The sequence below is a fragment of the Dromaius novaehollandiae genome, chromosome 7, assembly GCF_036370855.1.
Source record: "Dromaius novaehollandiae isolate bDroNov1 chromosome 7, bDroNov1.hap1, whole genome shotgun sequence".
NCBI lineage: Eukaryota > Metazoa > Chordata > Aves > Casuariiformes > Dromaiidae > Dromaius > Dromaius novaehollandiae.
In genome coordinates, this window is record NC_088104.1 from 6,290,070 (window position 1) to 6,311,881 (window position 21,812).

A 21,812-nucleotide genomic window follows, 5' to 3' on the forward strand; every position below is an offset into this window, starting at 1 on the left:
CTCACTCCAGAGCCTGCTCTGCCTCTGCCAAAAAATTATCTTTGGCCTCTCCAAGCATTCCTCGGGCAGTGAAATGCTATTGAGTTATAAGCCTGAGAAATCTTGAGCTAAATCTGTAAATGCATTTTATATGAACCGGTGCAGATTACTAGCCAGCCCCAGTGACCTGCTCACGGGTGACTGCTGCTCCATGCTGTGGTTGATCCATTCTGCCAGTCTTTGGCACTATACACAAACTGTAGTAGTTACTACTTGCATTTCTGGATTACTAATGAGCATGTTCAGTATTGTCAGGCTTCATGCAAGTGTCCATGATATCTCACTAGATACCCTTAGTTTAATAATGGTTCTTTGTAACTCAGTGAAACTGTTTCAGGATGTGTTCAGTGTTGTGAAAGTACCTAAAACTATATGTTGGTTTATATGACTTTAAATGAATATGTTCTTCTCACATGAGGGATATCTATTCTTTTAGATCTAAATCATATATCCAGATTAATAGCCAGATAAATGAGTGTCTTCTCTTTAGCCATGAAATCACTTGCCCAGTTTCAGTTTTCCCATGTGAACTTCTCTATAGCTTACGCTTGTGTATGGCAGCCAAGGTATAACTAAAGCGGCAAAAGGTCAAAATAATGAGCCATTTCCACTGGTGAAGCTAATATTTTACTACATGCCTACTACCTGCTGATCTCATCTTTTAAAGTGTTTTGTGATGCTATGGTTGAAGAACATAACATAAAGCAAATTGTTTTGAAACTCAGCCAACTGTTGTAGGTCAAGATTTAGACAGGAAAAAATCTCAGTAGTACATCCTTGAAAAATAAATTTATCCATGAACATTGTAAGGAGATATGGTTAGATAATATTTTGAAGATGGATATGTTCAGTTCTGAAAAGGAGTGGTGACTGGAGTTTGAATTTGGAAGATTTGGTTTGTTTGTCTAAGCTTTGTCTAAAGGCATACTGCAATGTTCTTTGTTCTTTTTGATCTCATTGGGTTGGAAATGACCAAAAAACCCCTTATTTTTTAATACTGTCTTGTTAATCACAAACAGCCTGAACTTACTCAGCAAGACATGTCCATCTTCATTTAACAGTAATCACAGTAAGACACTTCTGGCTTTGAGCAGACTGACACATTATTTAAACAAGATCTTTGTTTTTCTTCTAATTGCAAAATTTAAATGTCTGTTTAAAATAACACTGTATCAAATTGTTCATCAACCTTTTATTGCCAACACCTTGACTGCGATGTGTGGAAAGATCAAACAGAGGGTTGAGATACATTAAGTAGGATTTGTGCAATCCAGCCCATGCAGCACTGTGCTCAGAAGTGCTTAAACTGAGCAAAGCTGTTTTTGCATCAGCGCTGTCAGGAAAAAGGGAGTTTGGGTTTTGTGGGATCATAGCGAAAGAATGCACATTACAGTATGAGTCTGTTGCCTGATGATTATAGTAATGGCAGAGGCTGGAAACACTGCAATCTGTTCTTTGCTCCCAGAACCCTTCATATATTTTATCCAGGGACTATTTTATGGAAAATTCAGGAGCAATGTGGTACTCAGGGCAAAGCACCATTCTCAAATATCATTTCCCTGCTTATGTCCTGGAAACATTAATGTAGGACTAACACCTCAGCCTTAAGAAGAGATGCTATACTCTGGATTTCAAGTGGATGGAGCTACCTGCCAGCAGTCCAGGCTCAGGTGACTAAGCTCTGCAAAAGAAAAGGATTTCAGTTATACCCAGGGCTTACGATTTGCTTTGAATTCCTATAGGCACTTCCTTCCCAGCATGCAGGGTTTTCAGTTGTCTTTCTGGGTTACTGTTACTCTGTGCACTATGTGGAAATCCCACCGCCTGTCTGATCTCTGGGGCTAGGTACCTGTAGGCTGGCTTGCAGACCCGAACTCTAAATACCTAAATCTTTAAAGCATCTAGCTTTTAGCTAATTTTTCTAAATGGGGGACTTATTTCAAGTGGCTGGTAAATACAACTTCAGTCCTACGTTTTCCTAAGCCTCCTAACCACAAGTTAGGAAGCAGCAGTGAATCAGCTATACCGGGATGTGGAGGCTGCAGCTGGACCTGGGCTTCCACGGGAAACAAGGGAACACAAGATAGGTGGAGGAAATGTTCATCTCAGCATTTGTCTAAGGGCAGGAAGATATCTTGTTTTTTTCCCTAGCCTAAGGTTTTTTCGCCTATTTGAGTGTAATGGGGCACATCTGCCATTTATTGCATGTTATTTGAAATTTGACTCCTTCAGCTTCTGTGCTGAACTTTGGCTGAGGTCACCCATAGCGAGAGTATAAGGTTATGAATTTGTTCTCAGATTTCCATATCTCTTTCTCAGTAGTATATTGACCATGACGGAGTTATGGGCCCAGGTCCATGACAAAGATCATTATATTTTTGTCCTGTTTTTATGGTACGATAGTCAAAACTAATAAAAAGACCAACAAACGTAAGATAACAACATGCTGCATTATTTCAATCTAGCAATTGAATTCTATCAATCAAGCTACCCTGTTCTGTCAGAGAAGCAAACCATAGAGCTTTATACCATGCATATAACATAAACAATAACAACCACAAAAAAACCTTAGAGTAAATTAAATTAAAGGGTCTAATCTGCAAAAAGGATTGTACTTCAAAAACTGGGAAAATGAACTAGAAAAGCAAAATAAGGCTTACAGCATATGTGTGATAAGAATAGTCTAGACATCAGTTTATGAATATTGAATCATAAAAACTGAATGAATAACACAGTGATAAGATCAGGTAAATTCATGAAACACAAAGCTGCCAAAAAGAATCCGAATATTTAAGAGATATAAGAATATGTATGGAGTGCAATTAGAAGACTAGTTCAGTAACAAACTCCTAAGTTTTCCTTTGGGCTTGTCTCAGAGAGAGGGAAAAAAGAATTAATCTTAGTTCCATAATGAAAAACGATATTCCAGCAAAAGATAGTGAGTTACTTTAGGAATATAGTAGTGGAAAGAACCTCCTGGGTCATGAGCACAGTTTCTGGTTTCTCAAGGGCCTTGCCATATATTGTCTTTCATGAATCTATCATGATCCGTGTCAAAAACATTTATTTATTTTCTGTCCCTGCTGTTTCCTTTCAAAGAGCAGTTCCAGAACCTGATTACTGTAATAGCTGAGAACCTGCTTCTAATTTTCAGCCAAAATTTATTAATGGGTAATTTATGCCCATTTGTACTTCTGCCAACAGCCCGTTAGCTTAAATAGTCTCTCTTTCCCCACTGTTGATCCTCTGATATATTCATAGACAGCAGTCATAATTCCTCTTAGCTTTCATTTTGCAGCACTAATCAACACAAAACCTTCCCGTCTCCCCTCGGATTATAGCTCATTCCACTGATAGTCCTTGAAGCCATTCTCTGACCCTGCTGGAATCCGAGTTTTTCCTCCAGGTGCCCATCAGGGCAGGCACAGCCATGAAGCTCTGTTCGAGAAGAACAGGCCTCACTAGCGTCTGGGGCCTTGACATTAACACTTTCTCTGTGTGAAATACTTATCCTGATGCTCCCAGCGCTGTATTTGCCGTTTTCCCAGGCAACATTACCTTGGTAGCCCATAGTCATTTTCTGATCAACTGTTTGCCAAGGATCCTTTGTTGCTTCAAATTGCGAAGTCCCAAACTTACAGCCGGAGCTTTTTTATTATTCCCTAGGCATGTTAGCTTGCACTTTGAACTATTAAGCTTCACCTCATTTCTTTTACTTAATCCCCCTCTGTATCGTTGATGCTTATCAACGTTGTGTAACCAGCAATTCTTAATTTACCAAGTGCTGTAGAATTGTCTGCCCTCTCTGGCATATACCGTCATTACAAAAAGAGCAGTACAAGTCTTATTTATTACAGATGTGCCTATATCTGCTTTCATACTGACTTAACTGCAATGATAAACCAGCTGTGATGTTTTCCTTGGTCCTTCTCACCAAATAGATGAGGGAAGGGAGAGACTTTTGCAGCGCTTTGCACGAGGGCTGTGGTGTAATTGAAGATGAGCATTTTTATCGGCTTGCCTGATTGTCGGTACATAAAATACCCACAGAGAGTTAAGGAAGCTTTATAAGGAGGCCTGACTCAAGTCTGAAGGGCTTTTCTTATCTTGCCTTTCATTTGAAAAGTATATTAGCTGTTATCCAAAGTCTAGTAGAGGGAACTGAGTAATCAAACACAAATAAACACACATTTAAAACATACTACTAAGGCACTGCCAAGGTTGCCAATTGTGTTTTAAAAGTAAGAGACTTCTGAAAGCATTACTTTTAGCTGTGTCATAATAAAAAGTGAGTTAAAAATTAGCATTTTGACATTAGAATGCTCTTTGAATGGCATAATGTTCCTAAGATGATGATATTTAAGGAAAGTAGACCTGTTTAGTAAATTCATTCTTCCTTTAAAGATTTTTCTGTCAAGATTTCTGAGCAGTATTGGAAATGTTTTTCACATTGAAAGGCTAAAATATTACAGGCATACAAAATATTGGAATCTCTTTTTACCTTTTTGGGGTTTTTTTTAAACTTTGAGTGAATTATAATTAAAATGAGTGACATAGAATCAAAATGTCCAATTTCTTTATTTTTCATTTAATCATTGTTTGAAAATTCAAAGCTTCTTTGTAACCTTACAGGTTTTTTTAAAAGGAAAGGAGGAAGAAAAGAATGGAGTATACATACCATTGCTTTTATGGCATTCTCTAAGAAAAAAGTAAATGGTCATTCTGTTATTTTCCAAATTAAGAGAAAACTTTCATTTGAGACTTGAATTTGTTCATAAACTTGCTTTATAAAATGTTAGTCCTTGCTCAGTTCTGTTCAAAAGGCCTAATATGTCATAAATATCAGGATATGAGAATAGTAATAGAAACTGATTTATTTAAAATATTTATTTTCATTTAACCAAAATAAGACATTTAAATTTCTTATATTACATCTTCCCTTTTACCTTTTCCTCTAAGTTTTTATCTGTCAGGTAAAAGAGATGTTCTGAGCAGGTCCTTTGACCTGCTCAGAAGTTTCAAGGGATGCTTTTGATCTGAAACTCAGACCCAACTTTGCTTCAGGCTGAAATTCTTGTTGCTTAAGACAATAAAGTCAAAACAGGAGAAATGCAGGTGATGTACTCATGAAACATAATTGGGTGCCCGCTACAAGCAGAAGGTCTCATATCATCAAAGTGGCTCAATAATAATGTCAGCTAAATGCATTTCTTTGGGTGTCAGTCTAGTCCTCTTTCATCCTCACAGTAAAGGGAAAGTTAACCGAGGCATCTTATTCAATCAGCTCTAGTGTTTAACAGTTCCTGGTAGCTGAAAAACTTGTGGTATTAGAAAGATTGCAAGCTTAATTGCTTTTCTTTTTAATAAAAGCATAGCCAAAACATCTAAGCTTGAGAACCTCAAGTGAACTGTGAACCTCCTATCAGTTCAGGAGGAAGTGACAAAAAGCATAGTGGATCAATTGGTTAATTCTTTAGTTGAAAAGCCATTCAAGAGAAGATAGCAGTTCCTTATATCCTTCATCTTGGGTGAACTATGGGATGCAATGTACTGCCTTGAACAGGGAAGGGACAAACGAAGCCAGCATTTTATTCCCATGAAATCCTGCGGGAGCAGGCAGCTTGTCCAAGAAGCTTGCAACGCCTCCGAGCCAGTGTCAAAGGAATATCACTTCAGGGGAGATGAGATGAGCAGCATCTTTGCCTGGTTGGCTACTCTCCTGATGGACGAGATTCCTGGGAGTTAGAGGAACGTGGCAGGTGGAAAGCGGAGTGACTTGGATGTATTTCAGAGAGCAGGGTGGCTTTTGTGGTAGACAAAACTTTAGAGAGGCTTTTTCATGGGACCCAGGGAAGGAAAAAATGCTGCTCTGAATCTGACCTATGAAAGAAAGAAAACACTGAACAAAATGATCTAAATCAGAAATGGATGAGTTGTCAGTACGCCCTGGGCTTGGAGAAAATGCGTCAACCTGAAGTCACTCACAGCTGCTTCTGCTACCGTGTATTTCTGCAAATGTCACACCTTGCTTTGCAGCTCCGTGTCTTGAATTGTGGGTCCCTCTGTGAGCTGTAAAGCTCTCTTAAGTTGCTTTCCCTCAGTTCAGCTTCTTCCTTTAAGCCTTGTAGCAGAAATAACATGCTTTGACAAATCCAGAGGTTTCTGTAGCTGTGGTGAAGGTGGAAAGCTCAGTGAGGCTCATTCATCACTGCCTGTGTATTTTGTATGTGAACTGGCATTGAGAAAGGGAGACCAAGTGGGTGCATCATTTCGCTTAATCCTAGCAGGAAGCAAGGCAGGAAGCACAAGAAATGAGGGTCCCTGCTTTTCATCTCTCTAAATTTCCTATCTGGAGTATTAAAAATACCCATGTTCGGCACTTCATGGTTTTCTCTACCTCCTCACCTCTTCCCAAGAGGTCTTTTGCAGGTCTAACCAAGCCATAAGTGGTTGTCAGACATTGTCTTCCAGAACGCACATGTCCTTGGGGGCTTCAGACACCCCCAGAGGCAAACTGACTCCATGTTTTTCTCAAAGGTTTTCAAGATTAATGACTTAAATTGAAGAAAACAAAAGCATTAGTAAGATAGAAAATACATTTATTTACCCTCAGCATCGTTGTTTTATTTTATGCTTCTTTGCTTGTGGATTCCTTTAGCAGGTTTTGCAGAAAATTTGCAATAGAGCATATATGTTCTGGGGCATGAAGATCTCTCTCACACAAGCAATAAGAAAGCTATTCACGGGCATGTGAGTGGAGGCAAATTGCTGTTGTGATCATCTAATAATTTTATGGAGGGAAAAAGTTTGAAGACAGCATGATATGATAATCAGCATTGCTGGGGTGTTTGAAGGATGCCCTACTAGCTGGCTGACCAGCCGCCTCCCTCCAGGGCAACTAGAAAAAAGTAGTTTCAGTGTAAAATTTGAGATAAGCAATAGACTGCACCGTTTCATAACTGGTTCTTGTTAAAACGAGAAAAGAAACTTTGTTTTTCTCACTGCTCTCGTTTTAACTATCTCAAATTCAGCCAAATACTTTGGAAAACATTATTGACAACCGACCGTGAAACATGTTTTTTGAGAAAACTAATTTGAAATTCGTTCATTTCTTGATCAGTAGGATCAGACATCAGTCACAAGGAAGTGAATGTAAAGAACTGCACAAGCAAAGGAAGGAAGCGTTAGTGGAATACTTCCTAGCAGATGCAATTTATAAAAGTGTAGCAGGTGGGAAGAGGACACCAAGGCAATTGTGAGAGACAGTGTGAAAAATAAAGAGTGCGGGAAGCATGAGGGATGAGATGTGTGAGCTATCCAGAGCACTTCAGTTGTACTTACCATCAGGAAAAGGCAACAGTGGCCTTGTTAAAAGTCATCCACGTGATACTGTAATAATTTAAAATCGATGAAATGCAACATGCTATGGAAACAAAGGAACAAATAGGTTATTTTTAGTCACTTTCCCTTGATGGCACTCACTTGCCCATGCTTCGTCACCTCCTCAGGAGCCTTGGCTGGCTGCACGACGGGTCACACTATTACCGTATAAGCTGCTGGCTGGCTGTACCCATTACGGACACAGTGCAAACAATGCAAATCTGGGTTGTGAGTTAAGTAGTTATTGTCCGGTTAAAGCTACCGGCCCTATCGTGTAACACAAATATTTGAAGGAGAAAATTATAGGTTGTAAAGGTGGGTTGATCCATGTTTGCTCAGAAAATGAAATGTATATATCAATTTTGTTCAGATAGTAGTATTAAATAAACAGATACCATATAATCCGCCGTGGTTCCCGTTCCATACCTCGGCATGCAGTTCCAGCCGAAGTTATCTATCTTTAGGGACTTTTTCCTGTTTGTGTTTTGGAATTGACTTGTTCTTGGAAAGGTGTGATAGATTTAAGGACTAGACTAGGGACAAGAAGCCAACAAAGCAAGCTGCAGCCAAAGATGTATTCTCTTCCTCTGCAAAGGACACAAAGGCAGAGGAATAACCCACAAGCCACTTTGGAAGAAGCACAGATTTTGACGGTGGCCCGCAGACTGTGTGGATTATAGAACTTTAGGGACTATGGGAAATATCTGTTTTTATACCAGTTGCATTATAGGAAGCGGTAGCTTTGGGCGCCAGCCACAGCCACTTTTCTCCCAAAACATCAGCTTAGTTTTGACACAGACACACGTTCCAGAACTGAAACCCTGCGTCGCAGATGCTGGTGCTGACTCTTACTCATTTTCATTCTGTCCCTCAAGTAGAACTTGATAAATAATGATCAGCTGGGTTAAGCCTGCCCACATATGAAACTACAGATTTCTCTTTTTCTTTAGGACTTTAAGACAGCTCCGTAACAGAATCTTTGTGGGTTATTTTCTAACCCATCTGTGTGTAGATTTGACTGATGGAAAATGTTTTTAGCTCAACCCTTTGAGCTATATTCCTCAATCCTTTTCTTATTTTTCTATAGGGAAAAATGTTTTTGTACATTAAAATACTCTTTTTTTGATTGACAAAATAATTGATATACTTCATCCAGACTGGCGCTGAGAATTGTCTGAACTTTTTAGTTTGCTTCCATGCTGATTCATGCCAGAAATTATTGCAGTGTGTATTTCTGCAGTATACCTTCTGGTTGCTAGCATCACGTCTTGTGCTGATGGTATGGATTTAAGCAGTAGATGCTATGAAGGACTTCAGTAGTAATGACATTTATTATGTCCACTCTTTGTCCAGCATTACATGTGCAACATTAAATTATTGTACCAGAATGTACTCCCATTGATTGCTGTGAAGGTTATATGTGTATCAGTAAATCAAAATGAGCTTACAAAAGATAGCAAATCAATTGATATGAAGGATAGGAAAGACATAGATATTGAAACCTTTGTTATAAACTTGTCTGTTTTTTATAACTGTAATCTAAGTGTTTGAGGTTTGTTTGCTTTTTTTTCCCAAGTAGTCACTTTGACTGAAAATGACTGATGTGCAAAAAATGGAGGTCTAAGCAGAGCAGAAGTACACCTAAACCATAAACTTGTGAGCAACTTTGGATAGAAGTAGTTATCTTGCTGAAATGCAATTTTGAAAGCAAGCTTTTCACCACGTGTTATGTGTCATTATACCTTTCTGAGAGCAACAACCAGTGTAAACAGCTAGTGATGTTGTTTCCTTCCTGAGACATGCACATACATATAAAAGCTGGCAAGTCTGTGATACAGGAATAATCAGAATGAACATTTAATAACATTTTGCTCTGTTTTCCTTTACAGAATTGCTACCCAAATGCCAACAAATGAATTGCCGATACAAATGCGCCATTACAAGGAATGGCACCAGGTGTTACTGTGAAGATGGATATGAAACAAGCAGTGATGGAAGAAGCTGCAGAGGTGAGTAAGGCATACGCTGTAACGTTAAGGCCCAGGCTTCCCAGTGCTTCCTTGCAGATGGACAATAACGGAGCTGTAGAAATCCTCCGTGGCTGGAGATTCTTTCTAAGATCAGCTGATTAAACTGTATATATCTACTTACACAGGAGATGAATGTGAAAAGTATTACGGTAGCAACATAAAACCATAAACCAACCAAAACCAAACCATAAACCAAAACCAACAGCATAAAACTGTTGTTGTGTTGCTGCTCTCGAGCTGAAAGCAGCTCTGTGCGCGAAGTGTTTCATGAAGTGACTCAGCAGCTTCTGTGATTTGTGAAGCCCAGCATAGGTTATAGCAGCGCGTACTGGTTACTCCCCAGGGCATTACGTGGCCCTGGAAACAACTGTCCTGACAGGTAAAATCCATGGCCTCTTCCAGGCTGGTGGCTGTGCTTGGCCGTGTGGCTCCCGCTGATGGCGGCAGCAATAATGATCCTTGTCTTTCCCATGACTGCGGAGTGGCTGCCCGGCGCAGAGGGCAGGACACAAGCCCAGGCTGTCAGCCAGATCCGGCCTTGACACCGTACAGACCAGTTAATGACAGGCAGGCACGCTTGGTCACTTGCTCATGGCTCCTAGGCCAGGCCCCTATGAGGACGCTGGCTTGGGGCATGGGCCAAGCTGCTGTGGGACAGTGCCCGTCCACACGGACCCTTTCTTGGTGCTCTTCACCTGGGAATGAGCATGGGCTATGGTGGTTAGCCAGGGGACAAGAGTTTTACCTCCAAAACGAGAGTCGGGGCCTTCCTGCTGACTCTTTCGCCTTCCCGTGCCTGTCCCCTGCGAGCAGCTGTGCTCAGCTCCCTGCAGTGAAAGCATCCCCAGCGAGCGGGGAGGAGCGGGCAGCATTTCCCCGTGCCCAGGCACGCTCACGGCTCATTCACGTGAGCCGCTCTGCAGGCCTCGCTGCCAGGGGAGCCTGTAAAGCCTGCAGTGTTTCCCCTCGTGCCCATAAAGTCATATCCAGACTGGAATTTGATGAGTGAACACTCCTAGATCATACAGCTGAGCTCTGGGTGTTATTTGCACATAAGCAATTGTAGAGCGCAACTGGTGTTCTTTTTCCATTCTTGAAATACATGGCTTTTTAATTCTCTATTTGTTTCTTGTTTTATATCTTCTCTTTCTATAAGTAGATTGGGGTTCTGTTGCCTTATGTATGTGCTCACTGCCAATCACTTCTCTTTCCGTGTAATAGTGCTAGGCCAGATTCTTCATAAATATAATTTATTATAAGCTCTTCTGATATATGATTGTCATGTTTTCTGATTGAAAATTTATCAGAGGAAATAATTTCATCAGCAACTTTTTAAGATATCAATTTATTACTTAAACTCTCAACCACTGTTAAAGAGCATGTCTTGATATTATAGTATTGTGCCTATACAGTCTAACTGAGAAAATTGTTCTTTATATTTGTTTGAGGAATATATAGTTTTTGATGTAGTGGATGATGGTTTAATGTAGAAGTTGTGACAGTTCTTTTAAGGAACTGTAAGACATTTCCAGCATAAATAGGTTGAGAAGTATAATCAATTATTTCATCTCTTCAAATGTTGTTTCATTCATGATCCCTGATAATTGTAAATGCAGGTGAAAGTGGTCTCTAATAGAAACAAGAGCCCAAATGTGTCCCTGACATGATGTAGACACTGGATACTAATTGAACAAATGAAGGTTTTTTCTTTCAAAATTAATAGCAGTTAAACTTGAAAACCCTTGATCTTCTGTTTGGTTACTAAAGTAAGTTCAGCAGGCAAGACCTGCAATAAGGTCAAGGTTTGAGAAGGGGAAAAAATAAAGCACGATACCTTCATGGCTTAATGAACTAAACTTTACTAAGAATTCTGATTTTCTGTTGAATTCCCTTACTCTTTTCTTTCTTTCTTTTATCTTTAAACAAACTCTCCTTTATATCCCTTTAGATTTGAATGAATGTAGTACATATGGAAGCTGTAGCCAGATGTGTGAAAATACAGATGGATCATACACTTGTAGCTGTGTGGAGGGTTATGTACTACAGCCTGATAACAAATCTTGCAAGGTCAAAAACGGTAAGTTTTAAACTCTTTTTACCTTAATGGAAACAATTTTTTTGTTTTGGTTCTGTCTAGAGGATATATGTGAAAAAACAGATAGAAATGCATACTAAGAAGAGATGGACTTTCCTTCACTTTATTAAAAGATCCACCCTTAACGACCCTGGAACACTTTTCACATACTATGACAATACTCCAAGGACATTATTAAAAGTTATTATATGGTTATTATTAATGAACTTGAATACTCAATTCAGCCAAGATTAGAACAGTTACCAGTTTCCCTTTTCATAGATAAGTCAAAGATTTTCCCCACACAAACAAAATAAGCTGTTTACTCTGTTAAGATAGTGGAGATGGTGACAAGGCAGAGGAAATTACCATGAGGTAATTGTACCCTTAGGATAAAAAAAGACATGAGATTGCTTTGTCCTTGAAATATCCCAAGAGGTGAATTTCATTATTAACATATTCGCACTAGGTTTTCTTTGTTACCTAATGCATATTTTCATTAGTAATAATAAATTGGGTGTTTGAGGGAATTAGCGAATTGTGTTTAATGAAGCCATATTGTGCAAAGTATTTTCTTACTCAGCACATTGACTTAACAACCTTTTTTTAAAAGAAACAAGCCTTTCTTATTCAATCGATTCAATATCCTTGATGATTCCAGACCCAAGTGTAAAACTACATTCGTTATATTTTTATTTAGGCTTTTGCATTTGGGATTTTTTTTAAGTCTTCTGTAGGTATTTTGCCATTATAAAATGTGAGTATCGAGTGTTTTTTGAGGCTACCTCAAAGAAAAGGCACTGCTAAGCATGCTCAGACTTGAGTGCCAGTAAGAGTATGATTTGTTATTGTTTCTATCAAATTTTGTATTGATCCACACAACATAGCTATAGATTGAAAAAAAATCACTGAGATAAGTAATGTAATATAAGAAATTCCATACAAAATAAAAATATTTTAATATACTTCTTCCTCCACTACATAAAAAATCAACCAAGAACATCAGTCTCGATCAGGAAGTTTTCACGGTGCTAGTACCGGAGGTGAGATGAGTCTCTGAGTTTCCTTTCTTGCATCCAGCAGACTGCACAACAGCCCAGTGCTGTAGAGAGCTGTCAGTGTCTTGGTGGTCTCGGTGAAATGAGTCTCTTCAGCATTAACGGAGAAGAACTCCTCTGTCTTTTGTAGTACCTCATCATATTTATTTTACAGCAATTTTCATCTTTTCTGATATTTCCAGCAGGGAATCACTAGTCATTAATCAGAGAAATCACTGCAGGATAGTACAAATCAAGACCATGGTGCTGTGAAGAAATGAATGTTGCTCTTGTTACACTGGTTCTGTGCGTAAACATAACTTTTCCTTGAGGCGATGCTGGATTAAATAATCAAGATGTGGAATATTTAGACCAAATACTTCATAGCGCCTGGAGGTCTAAAAGAAGCTTGGCACAGGAATGATGGTGTTTCTGTCACCGAATGCTGCAACAGCTCCAACGGCTTGTAGTAACTAATGCTGCTCCACAGGACCCAGCTTAGGGGGTGGCAGATAGGGAAGCACCCACATACCAGCAGGTAGCCTTCCTTCACCCTTTCCACTGCCTTCATGAGTAGACTGATAATACAACTTGCTTTTCACAAGCTGCTGCCTTATAGGATAAGGTTGAGCAGGGAGGAAAGCAAGGTGCTGCCCTGCATGAATAAGGATCGACGAACAACTAACCAGAGACCAGTTCTGTAGAAAAGTAGCTAAAATGCGTCAGGGATCCCAAGTCAAAACTGAGCCCCAAATGCCCTATGGTTGGGGGAGCAGGGGGCAGGGACTATCCTGGTATGTGTAAGCAGGATTATTCCTTGGAAGACATCTGAAGTAATCCTGATACCTACTCTGCAATGGGAAGGCTTCAGCTGGGATGCTACATCCAGTGCTGGGCATCACGCAAGGCCAACGAGGACCAGGAGGATAGACTCCAGGAGAGAACTGTTAGAAGTACGTAGGAAAAAAAACCCCAAGACATCTGAGGAAAACTTTCACCTTTTTTTTTTTTTTTTTTTTCTTAAAATGCCTAAAGAAAATAAGGCTGGGAAGAGGAACCTATTCAAGCAAATGAACTAAGGAATATTCTGTTCTGTGTGTGAAAGGTAATTAAGCAGCAATGGAGGTTTACATTAAGCATGAGGTAAAAACTTTCTCATATTAAGAACTGTGAACCTGCTAATGATATGAATTGCGATCCATGCTGAGAGCCTGGATGCAGCAGAATATGCGACGACAAGCGATAGCACTCCTCTGCCATGTTTTAGCAAACTGAGGTTGCTAAATATTTGCTGATAGAGAACCTAACGTCCTCCTCTCCGTTAGTCCTCATCACGCCGCAGCGGAGGTGGCTGCGGCTGCCGTGCAGGGCTGAGCGGGCTGGCAGCCCTGGGGGCACCCGTGGGTGGGTGCCGAGGCCTCCGGAGGGCTCCCCCAGCTCTCCCTCGCCTCGGAGCCCATCGCCGCCGAATGCTGTTCCTGCACGAGCAAATTATCAAAGACATTCAAAGAAGTTGCTGTTTCTCTGCCCTTTAGGCAGCAAAATGCTTAGCTGTAAAGGTGGGTAGGTTTATACTTCATTAAATTCTGCATTTTCTTCCTCAGCTCATTTGAATAACTTTGGAGCCTGAAACTTTTAGCTACACAGTACCTTTGGGAAGGATGTTAAAATAGGTATCAAAACAGCTGGGGGCACACCATGGTTTTTTCTAGACTTTTTAACCATGCTTTCTTTTATGTGTAAAGCAGTTAATGACTTCTTCCCAGGTGAAAACGAAACAAAATGCAGCTTTGCTGAACACAGTTCTCGAGCTTGTTTCCCAAGATTTTATGCCTCTGTCGCAAGGTCTGCATCTGATGAGAAGAATATTTAAGGAAACAAAATGACAGAATTGGAAATCTTTAGCTTAGGAGAAAAGCCGTCTTTCTTCCAGAAGTACCTGGTATACGTTATTTCTTCCTAGCCTATCTAGAGAGAAACGCCATGGGATAAGAAACATTTGTCGTACAAATATAGCAGGGCGAACTGATAATGATTAAAACAAAGATCTGTTTCTGATATTGTAGAAAACATTCAGCACGATCAGATTTCACAACACAGGTTTCTTTTAAAACCTCACAGAACTAGTTTTTGAGGCTGGAGAGTAAAAATAATCAATTTTTAAGCCTATTGTGGATGAATATTAAAAAGGCACTTAGAATTTACTTGTAAGGCTTCTTCTCCTGAGGTGCACCTTGCAAAGCTGCTGGTAAACCCTGAATTCTGCTTTTCTCCTTTTCGTATCGCTCTAATGAAAAATTTCTGCTGGCATTTGTGAAGATTGTCTCCCACAGGAGAAGTGACTGTGGGTGGCAGGGCAAAGCCCTTCGCTTCGTATTTGCTGTGACATCACTTATTGATCTGTAGTTTAGCCAAGATCAGGGAGGGAGGAAATGCAAGTCTTTCATCTTTTTCACTATTATATCTGAAACATAATTCAAAGGAAGATACTTTCATTTTAGACAAGCAGGATGAATCGTAAAACTTTCCTGGATTAGAGAGCTATTCACTTCTTATCTTTCATATAAAATGAAAGGGAAAAGAAAACTCTGGAAAGAATAACAGTAACTCATCCTAGCTGCGTCCACTAAACTTTTAAGCTTTATAGATTCCATTCTTGAGAAATGGGGAAGTAGTATTTGTGACTGAAAAAGCAGAAAAAATTGTCAGCTTCTTTTTTGTTTTTCATCTACATTATACAATGTATATACTAAGATGCTTTATACAGAATTTTTAATAATTTTGTGTGTAGTTTTATGATAAAATTAATTTTCATTAAACATATTTACTTTTTTTTTTTAAATAAGTGACTAGGACATCAGTGTTTACCTGAGTGACATTGAAATAAATACGTTAGCCAGCATACTGTGAACGAACATGATTAACTGATTCAATTCATTGAATTATTGCTTCTATAGACTGCTTGAAAAATATAATTTCAAGCTCAGTAATCTGGTTTCTGGATAAGTTCTGCAAGAATACAGATGTGTTTTAAATGTTTAATAGCGCCTGCAAAGTAGAAGCTCTTAGCAGTGCCAAGAATACTTATGATCCCTTTGTCTGGAGCCAGGTTTGATTACAACCGCTGCTCAGGAGTTTCGACACTAATTCTTTCTCAGAATTCCCTTATGTCTTAGACATTAATACTAAAATACAGCCTTTCTCCAGAGTTTAGTGAGGTATTAAATCCTTGTTATAATTTTCAATAGGTCAGTTCAAAACACTTCACGAAAGGAAATGGTTCTCTATTATAACTTTGCACATATTTCTCTTTTGGAAAAAACAAGGCTAGGGAGCTTCGCCTCTGGCTTATCCCACTTCACAAGAAGTTACTTTTCTTAAACAAGTTCAGTTCCTTCGATCTTTACGTACCTTTCAAATTTTTCAAATACTTTTTTGTATGGATATCAGTGATATATTGTTGGAACTGAATGTGAGAAAGATGAGAAGGTAAGTTAGAAAAGGAATAAATTTCAGGAAGTGTGATTTTGCAGATGTGAACACGAGGTTTCCTGGAGAGAGAAGATGCATGTCACAAGGTAGAGTAGACATTATAGAAAGAAAAACAATAGGAAAAGAGTCAATGAAAGCCACTTTGGAAAAGAATACATGCTGATCCATTCTAGAAAAGAAAATGTTGGGTAACAAAGTAAGCAAAATGAAAAAGAGATGTTTAGATACAAGTATGTCGTACCAAAGAATAGACTTCAATGCCTACTTCTGTGGATTTCAATGGAGACCCCTAAGCAGTGTATTCACTAAGCATTTTTTTCTCTTTAATCAGACTTGCTGATGAAGTATTATTTGTCAGATCCTTTGATGTATGTAATTTTTTTCCTCCATTCCTTCAGCTAGAATTGCTCAGTAAAATTTTGAAAATTTTATTAAGTAGAATGTTGATTGAAAATACTACATTTAAATACAGAGTTTAAACCCTGATTTATTCCTTTGAATGTACGCAGATTGCTTTGGAGTGAGAGCTCTTGACTTCACAACACAAATATTTTTCACACATGTTTGGCAATTACAGTGTGAGACTGTAGGTTTTAGGGTAAAGTTTTCAGCACACAGCTTCTGAAAGTTTGCCCACTTGCCAACATTATATAATTTCCCAAATCAATGGGATGTGCTGTAATGTCTTTGACCATGCTTCAGGGGACAAGTTTCCATTTTGTGACTCCTATGAACATACCTCATTGCAAAAATAGACATTGCTGTTGCCCAGTTAAACCTAAAGCAAGTTTAAATAATAATTTCCCAGGAAATTTCAATCTCCTTGAAGGTACAAAGAAGTTCTACAAAATTCTGTGTGGTCACCTTATCTCGGGGGTCAGCATTTCTGTTAACTCACCTGTAACAGCTTTAGACATTTGGTGAGGCTCAGTCAATTTGGATCCTATATAAGCATCTACTCTATGTTTCAAATCATACTTTCATCTGGAAATATTGCATCTGACAGCACTAACTTGTTCAGTATTTCTTTGGTACAGTCCATCTGTTGTCACCTTTGGCATATAAATAGGTGTGAGTAGTTCGTGAATTACCTATCATACTTCCATAGATTCTCTACAAAAAAACAAAACCAGTAAAATTCATTCTGTCCATCAAGCAGTCAGGAAAATAAAGCAGATTAAGGCTTATGGTGACACCCTTGCACACGAAATATGAAGGGTATGTGGAAAAACGCTTTGCTCCAGGAGTAGTGTAGCAGCTTCTTGCATTGACTCTTGAGCTTGCTGTTATCAACAGCCTGCTATCCATAGCGCTACAACCTATTTTCCCCTCTAAGAGATTTCTGTATTTGTGTGACTCTAGTTTAATCATTAGCTGAAAAATTTTTGCTGCTTGTGGTGGCAACTGTTAGAAGCAATTGTTTCTATTGCAATTAAACATCAGCTTCTTGGTAGGCCCATGCTCCAGCGGGGGTGCTGGGACCCTTGCAACAGCAGCTGTACGGGGAAGGCAGTGACTCAACACTGGAGTCTCCCTGGAAAGCTCAGTCAAAGCAGAGATCTCTTCTTTACAGGCAAGGATCTGCTTATATGAATGAGATGCCTTCCTCTGCTAAAGATTGAAAACCTGCATAGAGTTGACTAGGTATGTTTTAATCCTAGCCTACAAGAAAAAATATTTGTGGATGCTGTGAAAATTCCACCATATTCACTTGCCCGTAACTTCCAACGGTTGGGCTTTGGGTACTATGGTTCATGGTTACACAATCCAGTTTTTAAGGATACCTTATTTTCATGTCTTCCTCTCTCAGGGAATCTTCTTCACTATTCAGGTATTGTTGTTTTCTTCATTATTCACACATTGTTCAAGTATTGTTATAAATTATTAGCAGGACTTCTGGTCAAAGTGATTCAGGTGAACATGACAAGAGGTCTCAGTTTAAGTTGCATGTAATACCCTACTATGAGTTGCTTCCCCTTATGTATTTTTTATTGTGACCTGAATGTTTTCCTAGTGGAGACTTTACATTCTCCATTCCTTTTTCGCTGTCAGGACACTGCACTGCATAAAGCCTTCTGCCCTGGTATTATGCCTATCGTGTGTGATGTAGCCAGGTTTCATTGTGTTAGTCTTTCTTTAAGCTGCATTCACTCAGTTTTTGTCTTACTTTACAGACTGAAATATGAAAAGTATTTTACTATTTCAGGTATACTCATAAGTTCTTCAGTTTTTCCTGATCTATATTCTTTTAACAGTGTCAGTAATCCAGATAGAAATGATTTGCATAACTTGTATTTCTTTGTATGATTTAGATATGAAAAATGTTGTAATAATGATACTTTGAATTTAACAGAAGCTATGGCTAGGGTAATTAATTTTCTTTAATGATGTGAACCAGGATAAAATAGAGTTGTAATTTGGTATATGTGATAGGTATGAGAATCAAAACAAAAAGGCAATTTATTATGTCTCTTAAAAAATGCAGGTAAAAACATATAAAACTGCATTAAAACTGGAAAGATAAATATGGTCTGTTACAGTCTGTTACCACTTTAATTTCTCTTTGCTTTGTTTTTAGAGCCCACTGATAGACCTCCACTTCTGCTGGTTGCAAACTCTGAAACAATTGAGGTCTTATATCTTAACGGAAGCAGAGTGTCTACCCAAACACCTGTGAAAGGATCTGCAGTTTTTACACTAGATTATATTTACAAAGAGGACACAATTTGTTGGATTGAATCAAGAGATCCTTTAAGTCAGTTGAAATGTGTCAAGATGACAAAAGCTGGGAAGTTAACAGATGAATGGATAATAAACATCGCTCAGTATCTTCACAGTAAGTACTTGACAGTCTTTTAGCAAAACAATATAGAGTGTCTGTCTTTGCAAACTCGCAGGAGACTTTGTGACTATTTTGGGCTTCCTGTTGAAGATAGTCTTAACTGAAATTCATAAGCACTTTTATGTTTCCCTCTCTAAGATATATATATCCAAGGTTTTTAAAGAGGTGCATTTTTTTAGTCCAAATATAATGTGTAAAAGGTATAGTCTTACAAAAACAGGGCAGTGCAAAGGAAGAAGAAATGTAAAAGGCCTCCCTTTCTCTGGTGATGTACTGCTACGTAAAGCTTGAGAAAGATTATTTGCTACTGAAGCAATGCTTTTCACAAGGAATTAATGAGAGATATATGCTTGTCACATTTGCTGACAATGATCATAGGTATATTAGTTCTTGAAAATAATAAAATATTTTGTGATTTATTGGAAATAGATTGCTGCCTTTTTTGCAAGAAAGATTTAACTTGTAATACTGCAGTAGTCTTCTGCATTACATCATTAGTTTTTAATCATCTTCTCAGTGGGTGGACCCTTCTATCTTCTGAAGGATTTGTTGATTTGTTTAGATATATTTTTTAATAGACTACAAAATAACATACAGATTTAAAAAAAATGCAGTTTTCTTCATCTTTCACAGAAGAGTTGTCCACAGATCAGCTTGTAGAGAATGGCACTGAAGAGTGTAATGATGGTAATGTAATCTCCATTGCTTTGCACTGGACCTAAGTTTTTGAAAAATCATTTTAAGTAGAGATGGACATCAAAGAATAAATCTGAACTGATCTTGGACTTTCTGACTGCGCAGTTCAGAAATACTCAAATCACAGGTTTGATTAGACCTCTTGGAGGTTCACGTCAAAGTGGTAAATTCTTTCAAGAGATTGTGCTTTAGACTATCACGATAACTGCTGTAAGATGTGGTTATTTTTCCAGGGGAAGAGATTGATTTTTACTTATTTTTCTAATTCCATCTTTATTATGTAGAAAATTAAATTGAAAAAGAAAGATGAGGGCTTTGGCTTTGCTTATTTTTTTAATAACCACTCATTATGACTCTACTACTTTTAGAGGACTCTTTTATCCTAGATGTAGAGCATATTTGTATTTTTTTTAGCCTTTTTCATATTTTGTTTGCATTTTTTTATGTTGTATTTTAGAGGATTTTTCATACTTTAGGTATCTAAGAGTCCTAAGAATCTCAGTGGTCGTATTTGAATATGCCTTCTTAATTCACTCTGTTATTGTTATTTTCTTTTATTTTCCTTTTAGTAAGAGCAATCAGATTAACTGCAGTCCTTGGCAAAACTTGTTTTGTATTGAACTGTATGTGTGTCTGTTCTGTCACTTATCTTGATCATCAAAGTGGATCTTAGCTCTGTGTTTTTAGTATTGCACCCGTCCTCGCCTGCATTCCTCTCCCTCTGTTCTCGGCGTGTGAAAAGAATTGCTAATCTCTGTGGTGTTTGGATCTGCATTAGCACATCTGTTTGCAAAATTAAGGCTGTATTATGGGTTTGAAATGAATGCAGTGCCTGGAATTAATGAGCTAATCATTTTTCATAGTGTTAGTACACATCAGTGTGGACTCTAATGTTTTTCTGAAACTTCGCTGTAATCATTCAGTCTTGTTTAAATTAAGAATTGAAATTCCCATGGACATGTATTGACTGCAGAGACTTGTTCCAGCTTATTGTTTAATTTTGGTTTAGGAAACAGGGCAGTGGGCTTGGAGCTCTTACTGACAAAACCTGGTAGCTTTGGCTGTGGTTGGTGCCCATGTCCTTGGCTCCATCCTCAGCAGGACAAGTAGTGTGAGAGCTGCTTCCATCTCGCTCTTGCTTACAGCTCTGCCAGTCTGTTCCCTGGGGCAGCAGAGACAGGAGACAGCATGGACAACATGCTGCTCCTCTTATGGGAATAATAATTTCCAAAAGGTTCAGTCACAGACTTTATATTTTCTGGTATTCAGTATAGAAATTACCCGCTTGATAAAATCTTCCCTTGCAGACGTATATCTGGAGTTGCCGTGTCTGCACGTGGACATGGCTGGAGTCTGGATGTATGTCTGCCTACATGTATGGGTCATTTTGTGGCTACAGCCCAAAACTGAGTTTTAATCTTAAAGTATTCCTTCCCCACCACCACCACCTGTTAACCATCGTGTGACTCCTGCCATTTCTACTCAGTACCTAGCACCTACTTCTGGTGTGGCCAATGAAGTCACTTTAGCTGCTCGTCCAGTGTTTCAGCCTCAGCATCTTCAAGCGTGAGTGTCTTCTCTCTGGCAGTTCAAGCTCAAGCCAAACAAATGGTCTTGCCTCTGGAGTTGCTTATAGAAAAATGGAATATCTGTTCTTCATAGGAAACTTCTATTTTTGTGTGTTTCTTTTCTATGGTTTGGGGGTTTTTTTGTTTTTGGTTTTGTTTTGTTTTGTTGCTTTTTTTTTAGCAAGAAAATATCCATCTAGCCAGAAAGAGAACAGGGCTATTCTTAAACTCTTAGAGAAAAAAGAAAAAATATTCTTAGCAGTGTCCGTGGGATTTTTAAATTTATTTATCCCAGTTTTCTAATCTCTTCTTCATTAGTTATCTGGACAAAAACATATCATAAAACATATCCTCATTTGCATATGACACAAAAATTGGTAGAAAAGTCAGTTATACAAAGCATTTGGGACTGCTTGAAGTGGACTTATTCAAAGTGTTTGTTCTAGCACAAACAAATATAATGTCTTGTAATTAGGAACAAAGAATGTAGATTGTATTTTAAGATGAAAGACTACATTTAGGAAAGCAGAGACCATGAAAATTACTTTGTTTTCATGATAGATTGTATAGCACAAGCTCTAGGTAGTGAACATAAACCTTGGATTTACAAAAGAAAGGATATTACAATCCTTTAGTATCTAGCATTTTTCCTCA

The 21,812-nt window shown here is 38.5% G+C and overlaps 1 protein-coding gene across 1 annotated transcript in view; it reads left to right on the forward strand.

The window, feature by feature from the left end:
* Nucleotides 1–21,812, forward strand: part of LRP1B (LDL receptor related protein 1B) — a 750,266-nt gene that overhangs the window by 363,628 nt on the left and 364,826 nt on the right. Inside the window, exons 4-6 of the mRNA XM_064515494.1 lie at nucleotides 9,309–9,428; nucleotides 11,398–11,526; nucleotides 18,631–18,888. Coding sequence (XP_064371564.1) covers nucleotides 9,309–9,428; nucleotides 11,398–11,526; nucleotides 18,631–18,888 — 507 coding nt within the window. The remainder of the gene's footprint in view (nucleotides 1–9,308; nucleotides 9,429–11,397; nucleotides 11,527–18,630; nucleotides 18,889–21,812) is intronic.